Below are 8,477 nucleotides of genomic sequence, written 5' to 3' on the forward strand. Positions count from 1 at the left end.
CGCTCTTCCTGTGAAAAACTAAACGGTGCTACAATTAAAACCTTGAAGTCATGCAAAACAATTGCCTCAAGAAGATATATACATCATCTTCATTAGAAAGCATGAAAAATACTTTGGACTTCAGAAACTTTAAGAGATATAGACTAATATTTAGCTTTGGTGCGGTTTTATGTTTCAGTTTTTGTCTGTAACGTGGAGTCAACATGAGTTGAGTTGGGTTTAAGCATTATATCGATGCTTAAAATTTAAGACCTCTGTTCACAGAGCTCATGCTTTAATCATCTACAATTCTATACTTTAACAATCCAGAGGCTTTGTATCTTCTCCGGGCCCTAGCAGAAATAATGCACCTAAAATACAACTGTGTAGTTCAACTTTCAACCAAGCCTCCAGGGCAGACTCTGCCAAGTAATTGTTCTTTGGCTGTTCTCCCCTTAGGAACTCATTTTCAAGGCATATATGTTGGATTAGTATCAGCACAAAATACTACTGTCTTCTCTTAAACATTAGCCAGAAAAGGAAGCCCTCTTTTATCCAACAGCTAAGTGGCTGCAACAGTCCCTCAGGATGCAGCAGACCCAGGTTCCAACTCTTCCTCAGCATAAGGAAATTCAAACTCCTAAGAGAGGGATGTACACTATATTGGAAAGCTCAAGGGGAATTCTTTGTACCACTGAAATGGTTTTGCCTTGCCTGGCACTTGTGAAAACTCAGGAAAATGGAAAAATTAGGACCGTGGCTCTTACGGTCCCTTGGAAAAAAGCTTATAAAAAGCATTTTCATTTTTTATATCAGTATATTTATGTATTGTACATACTGATAATAGAAAAGTGCAAAAAAAGGTTCAGTATAAATATACAAAGGCAAATTAGATACCTTTTATCATTAAAACAAAGTTTTGTGAGGTCTTATTTTAAGCTTTGGGTTTTGCGACTACACTCTTTTCTACAATGACCTAGTAATTCTCTGATATAGCATCTGAACCAGATCCAAGTAACGGTACAGAGAAGGCACTCTAATGCAAGGCACTTAATTACCTCTGAAATGCTATTTAAAAATAAAGCAGCAATGTTCAAGCTAACTTCCAAGCATAAATGGCATATTATTTTGACTACGAAAAGGATTTTACTTAGTGAAAGGTCTCATACAGCTATCTTTGCTAAACTCTGACTACCTTCCAGAAGTACATTAAACAGACAACCTAACATTGGCTATGCGTGGTTCCTTCTTTCTCTCATCCTTTCCCATGAAGAAAAGACAAGACGTTTACTGTTTTGCACATTTAAACATTTTGTTTCTAGCAGTAGGCATGTCTGCTCTAAGCAGACAGACAGCAGGAACCTGAAGATGTACACCTTGTAAGAGGAACTAAGAATGACAAGATTTGTGACTATCTTTCGCACCTCTGTTCTATGTTGGAAGGTTGCTTGCTTCAAGTTCTTTGCAATGAGCAGCCCCCTTTAAAGTGTTAACCAACCACAAGAAGGAATGCTACTTAATGCAGAGTTTAAGTTCCACGTTTGCCCTAAAGAGAGGCTGAAGTGCATACAGTCCTGGAGCTGGCCTCTGCGCAGGGATGCCTCTCATGGTTGCCAAGAGCTGGGTTTTGACATGAGCCTCACGATTTGCCTGGCACTGCCACAGCCAGGAGAGCCAAGAACTGCAACTAGAACATGCAGTCCTCCAGCCTGCAGGGGGTTTGGTGCAGACTGACACATCCTGGATATGCTTCAGTGCTTCCTTTTCTGTCTTCTCGCCCCCGTCACCACAGACCAACTCGCATCTCACTGCCTCCCCTCCAGCCTGAGTCACAGTCCCACTTCCCCACGTCTTCTTCTACTGTTATATTTCTTCATTTTCCTTCCTGCCTGAGTCAGAGGCACTCCTGCATCTTGACACTCCCACCACGTACATTCGTTATTCCTCTTGACAGGCCTCACCCTGCACGCACGCTTCCCAAGGGAGCACCCATCGGAGGCTCCCTCCTGGTTCCTTTTTCCCATCACAGCAAAGTCAAGAAAAAAAAGGACCTGTGAGGTTGGTGGGGTATCCCTGCAAGCCTGGCAGCACCGTAGGACTAGTGAGGCCCCTATCCACCAGCTTTCCTAGGACCTGAAGCCATTCAATTTAACCTGCAAACAGCTGCGGTCAGTCTCCCCCCTCACCTCCTCTGTTAGTGGGTCCCCCAGAACAGGCACCTCACCCCTTAAATTGTGTGCTATTTGCCTCTGTAGACATGGGTGAAAACACCCACAGGTCTAGGTTCTGATGGTTAAATCCAACACCAACTGTGCCCATCCTGGAAGTGGTACCTCGCTCATAAAAGCTCAGACTCTACATCTAGCATCTCAACCCTCCTGAAGGCCTGCTGTAGCGTTTGTACGTCCTCCCCTCAGGAATTCACCTGCACAGGCACCTTCTCTTGCATCTCAGCTCCGCAGTTTTCAAAGCATGACATTTATAGCAAGCAGCACACGGGCTTTGCTTCACCTCTCTCTTCCCCAAGTTCACTCTTCAAAATACAAGCACAGAAGATCCAGAAAAAACACAAGAAGCAGTATGCAAGTCTGCTCGTGCTTCTGGGGGTTAGAGCCACTGCTGTGGGACAGGGAAAATGAACACTCATCTAATTTTTGGTGACGGTCAGGCTTCCTTGAATTTCGTCCAAACATTATATCTTTCTGAAAAAGTAAGAAAGTTTTTTGTAAGTGACTTCTTTTTCCTTCTGTGTCCTTCTCATTTCTCAACAGCAGGCATTACAGAGCGTTGGGCAGAAGACGTTAAAGAAATATCAGAAAACAAATTTTCACAGCATCCAGGCAATACCGTTCAGTTGCTGATAGACCTGCTTCAACTTCACAGGCTTAGTCCAACTGCAATAAAAAACCCACAACACCTCAATGCCAACAGCTAGTTAGACCAGAGCCCCTAAAACCCCAAACAATTAACCAGTTTCCCAAACCATCTCTAACCAGCACACAGATTGCTATGTTACGTGGTTCTAGATGGCCTTGTATAACCAGGAGGAAGTAAGAAACACTCAAAATTATAAACCACTTTGCTCAGAGCTTTGCCCATTTTCCTCTTCAATTTAAGGCATCGCTTTGTCTCTCCATTACACAGTGGACATCACACTGATGCGCATCTGCTTTTACACTGTCTAAATATGTGCCATGGACAACGCTCCCTCCATCCCCGATGCCACTGAGGATTAGTACTTAACTCTCCAAGGCAGGATACTTCCCAGCGAGACAAAGAACAGGCTGGCTTTCGGGCACACTGCCCTTGCTGCTGGTGGTGTTTTTAAGACACAGCTCAGTCCTGCAGCTTGCACTGTTCCGGCACTTGTTACAGACACATTCTTTCATCACCAAAGGCACATGGGACTGCTTCTCTTCCTGGATTTAGATGTAAATGTAGAACTTGAACCACGTCATGATCTACTACAGCTTTAGAGCCAAATTAGCCAAGCCTAATTTTCACTTAAAACTAACACACGTGACGTAGAAAAAGAAGCAAGAACACACTTGAGCACTGACAACTTCACAAAGAAAATCCTTGTCCCAACATCTCAAAAGTCTTCTACCATTACTGTAAATATTAACATAACAGCAGAACATCTATCACCAGAAAGTCCCCAAATTCCCCAGCTCTTTGTTGATTCATCTATGCTGGCATGATAGGGCAATCCACAGTTACATATTAAACCTGCCTGCCGATGTAACAAGTCTGACACGGTGCATTTGTGAATCTACAGATTGAAAGATGTAGGCACCACACCAAATCATAAGCAAGAATTAATGCCTTTGGTTCTTTCTGTTTAAATCATCCAACAGTCCTAGAGAAAAATCCTTTTTAGAACATTTATTTCACCCTCTCCATATCTCAGCTGGAAGAACTTTTGAAAAATCCTGCACAAATTTTTAACTGTCCTTACAGTGTAGAAAAAAAATCATTAGTTCCTGCTTAGAAACAACTAAAGCATAATATCTAAATGATTGTATTACTTTATAACTGAAGAGCTAGTCCACAGTAATGTCGCACCATAGTTTCACGCAGGGGAGGAAGTAAGCATTATAGTGATACTACTCAAGAGACAAAATCCCTACGGCATCATCAGGTAGTACTGAAATGATTAACTTTTTCTAGAACTTACAATTAACGTTTTGCTTGTGACAATCTGAAATCCATGATCCTTTATTAAATCCCATTTTCTAGACAAGGAATTTGCTTCCTATAGTGCAGAAGTAGACAAGAGCAGTGCCATAAAAAAAAAAAAAAAAAGAGAGAGAGAGAGAGAGAGAGAGAGAGAGAGAGAGAGAAGGCCTTTTTGAAGCAATTTTACAAAGTAAGGATAGACCTACACTTAGCCCAGTAAGAGCGTTCTGTGACTCTGGAACTCAGTGAATTCCTGAGTCCCCAACATGGTTTTGAAAACAGCTGTTTTCTAGTTCAGACAGGACACAGGTATCTGAAAATCAGTTTTATATTTCTGAATAATTTGTATGGAATGAGTCTGGCATGAGGACTACAGGATAAGCTTAAAAGGTATGTGTAAGAGAGATCATTATGGGGAAATCAAAATTCCAATACCCTTATTTATTCCACAGAAATTCAGTGAGAACAATGAAAAAACCCTTGGTATACAATGCACAAACCCTTTAATCCTACACAGATGAATCTTACTGAACAATTTTATCTGCCTTAATAAAAACACACTCCAAACAAACTATTGCAACATTAATTTGTTGGATGCTTGTCCATATTTGTCAAGAGCTTTGCTCATTAGAACATTTTATCTTCAAACAAAATTATCCTTACCCTATGTGTTTCTTGATCCTACCTTGCTACTATTCAGTCAAGAAAACTGAAGTATGGTTTTAAACCAGGAAACACGGAAACAGTAAGCATGCCTTAATTTTAATTTTTAAATCAGCATTTATTATTACTTTAGGGTAGAATTTTACCTATGAAGTAAAAAGCTAATTGCTTATTTCATTTTACCCTTCACACCTTCACTGCTGTCGTGTATCAAATATTTCAAACAAAAGTGACTTGCATTCTCAACAAAAGAAAGCAATCTGCAATACCAGCTACATCCTGATACAACAAACAGGTGAACAATTGAAACTTGTCATGTTAACAGACATTAATAGCCATATTGGAGGTACATTATTGGAGATACATATTAAGAAAAACCTCATACACTTATGAATTTTTATTTCCCTCCTCCTTTCCTATCAGCTATTCTAATAAACTAAGCAGGAGGAACAGAATTTTCAAAATTCAAGTAATACTTATGAAGAAGTTCAATAAGCAAAACCAGACCAAGGCTGATCAAGCTGCTATTACTGAGTGAGATATAACACACTTCTATTCGATGTTCCTGTTTTGGAACCATACTGGAAGAACCACGTATCAGACCTCTGCAGAATACTATTTGCTTATTTTCACCAGTTGGTTGAAAAATTTGACTCTGAACTTTCAAACTAGTGTTATTATTCAGGAAATTGTCAGGTACTTTTAACATCAGACCGCCACTTCACAGGAAACAAGTCACGGAGAAGGAAAAACAGATTCGAATGATACAGGAAGTTGAATGTACTCTACATTTTATTAGTGAAAAACAAGCACCTTGAGAGTCATTACAACAAATGAAACACCATTCAAAAGAAAAAAAAAAGTATATGCTGCACTCTGCAAGCTGGCAATACAAACATGTAGGCCACTGAACATGCAAATTTTGAAAAAAAATTGCATTTTCAAATACAAAAAAAACCCCAAAATACTTTATAAAAACAGGTCACTCAAAGCTCTCTTGTCACTCAAACCATCTAACTAATTGAAACTTTCAGTTTCTGTATAAGCCAAAAGAAACTCAGATTGGCCTCACTGCTGAAAGATTCATGAGGGTAAGAAAGAGATGCGTAAGGGTGTAATAAAAAGTTTAGGTGACAGCTTTGGGATCTAGTATTATGAAATACAAGAGTGTAAACAAAAAAGTCTCTGAAAAAAACTTTACAAAAAAAAAAAACCACAACCCTGCAAGAAACAGCAGGACAATAGCACAAACACATAGCAACAGTTCCTACCTGTTCGTAGTGGTAAGTCTGAGGTGATGTAATTTGTGTTATTAAATAATGCATTCACTCCCATGAACTGCTCCATTGTAAACATCTATAATGAGAGAAAATATACTCTTCGTTACTACATATAGACATAATTTCATAAAGCATCTTTCAGCAAAGAATTTCAAAGTTCTCTGCAAATATCGAGACTGCAAACACCCCAGTGCAGCGTGTAAACATTTTCTATCTATTTTATTTTTGCTGGTAACAGCAGTGCAAGCAAAGCTGATAGTACTGACTAAGTTTCACCAGTATCATGAGACCCCACTGAGCGCAGCGCAGTTTCTAAGCACACGTTTTGCTTACATGCACTAACAGGTATATTCAAAGGAGCTTAGATGGTAAATTCTGAAAATCTGACCCTAGATGTCTTGCCCAAGGCCTTGCTGCGAACCTGTAAGTTTTCATTTCCACTTCTGTGATTAAACCCCACCATACTACATTCCTTATGTAAATATATTTACAAGCTCTAATGCAAGCAAACAGTACACCCAGGTTAAAGGTTTGGGTTTTTTTTTTAACACTGACATGTCTTAACTCACTGTAATTGCTGTCAGGTATAAAACGTCTTCCAAAGGGGAGCAAGTACAAAGGATTAAATAGTTTCTTTTTTTTGAAATCACAGTGAATGGAAATAATCTGTTCTCCACTCAAACTTATCACTCAAGCACCATTCTCACAACTGAAATGAATCATAAAATGACCTGATGACCTTCTGGAGTGCTAGGCCTACTGATCTGTGTGAGTAAAGGAGCATTTAATCATCGATGTCAATGCAAATTTCACCAAAAAATTGACACAAAAGGGCCTTTTAGGGCATAAGGGGCTTTATTTGCATATAAAGTCCTATGCCACCCCAGAAGAAATTTCAGAGCAAGTGTCACAAGCAGACAAGGGAATAAAAATGAGTATTTTTTTCAATTGCTCCTTCCTGCAAGCCTAGCTTTTGTTTTCATTTCAGCCATTTCACCAGTGGCAAGGCACTCTATAGGTCACATAATAACACCTCAGAAAAAAGACCCCTAGATTTCCCCAAACCTGATTTCTGCGGATAGTTGGAATGTTTTTATATGTCTGTGTTTTCAAGCCTAGGAAATTACAGGACAATATGAGAGGAAGCCAAAACAGAGAGCTAGGAGAGAATACAGGGATGCTGGAAATACACAAAGCCACTTACTTGGGGATCAGACATAATATAGGAATCTTCTGCCATTTTAAGTCCTGAAACACAAAAACATGATCAGAACTCTCGTTTCTTTTTCAATGAGAAACTTGAAAAAATGTTAAAAGCCCCATCCCTGATACTTGTTATTTTATTCATAATGTTAATCATTTCTAAAATACTCTTAAAATGCCCCAGTATTTGCAAGGGGCAGGCTAAGGACAGGATAGGCTACAGCTAGGATTTTCCATTGCCTGCTCCCAAGCAACTAAAAATTACAAAGTCCTTAGGTCAGAATTTATTAAAATCAGGAATTAATTTGTTTCTGCCTTTGCTCTGACTATTCTGCCATTAGAATTTAGACACAATCATCAGCATAGTTTAGCAAATACAGGACTCTACATTTTTATACAATAAAAAGACTTCTGAGCATTCCTGAATGCCCAATGGTTTTCTTGTGAAGTATTACTAAATGCAAGATAAAGACACTCAAGGAAGAACACCCAATATTTTTTCTTTAAATAGAAACAGGAGTCAAACAATGACTAATTTTGGACACCTTTATTTCCAGAGGTCCACAAGTGCTTGGCACTCACAACAACTCAGTGCTGACAATGACAAGGATGGATGTACAGCATACCTAACCCTCTCCCACAGGTCTACGTGTAAATGCCGGACACTAGAAAGTTTAGCCTGGGGCCAGCAGCAAGCCAGTAACAGAGCCTGGAAATTTTCTTAGGAATTTGTTAGGTCTATTATAAAAGATTAGTGTTTTTTCCTTTCATGTAGGTGTTATTGAAAGAATTACAATTTCACTTGTGTTGATCTCACTAAAAAAGGCTCTCCAAGGGAACACCTGGAAATAACTGTAGTTACTGTTTCAAGAGAGTCATGTCTGCATGCAAGCACACTCCCTAAATAAGGTTAGTAAGTAGTAGAAGATAAAAACATGTTGCTGGCCCTCATATTCCACCACAATGAACATGAACCATGGCTTCCAGCAAAGCAAAGTGAACTGTGAAAACCTATTACCCTATGAAAAAGAGTGGCAAGTGATCAGTAAAACCAGTAAAGAAAAACTGAGCACTGTGTACCTTCTACAGGAACTAGAAAGGCAAATATCAAAAAGAAAATTTAAATACTTGGGTACTTCACTTTGATTGGGTCTCAGCTTGTTAACAAGCTCC

The 8,477-nt window shown here is 39.4% G+C and overlaps 1 protein-coding gene across 1 annotated transcript in view; it reads right to left on the minus strand.

Moving 5' to 3' along the window:
• LOC104470440 (nuclear factor NF-kappa-B p105 subunit) overlaps positions 1 to 7,351 on the minus strand; it is a gene marked incomplete at its 3' end in the record, with an annotated part of 31,670 nt that extends 24,319 nt beyond the window's left edge. Inside the window, exons 1-2 of the mRNA XM_010085368.1 lie at positions 7,306 to 7,351; positions 6,093 to 6,177 (exon numbers count right to left, since the gene is read on the minus strand). Of these exons, the coding sequence (XP_010083670.1) occupies positions 6,093 to 6,177; positions 7,306 to 7,341 (121 nt within the window). The remainder of the gene's footprint in view (positions 1 to 6,092; positions 6,178 to 7,305) is intronic.
• Positions 7,352 to 8,477: the final 1,126 nt, after the last annotated feature.

This window comes from Pterocles gutturalis, unplaced genomic scaffold (genome assembly GCF_000699245.1).
Source record: "Pterocles gutturalis isolate BGI_N339 unplaced genomic scaffold, ASM69924v1 scaffold52785, whole genome shotgun sequence".
NCBI classification, from domain to species: Eukaryota; Metazoa; Chordata; class Aves; order Pterocliformes; family Pteroclidae; genus Pterocles; species Pterocles gutturalis.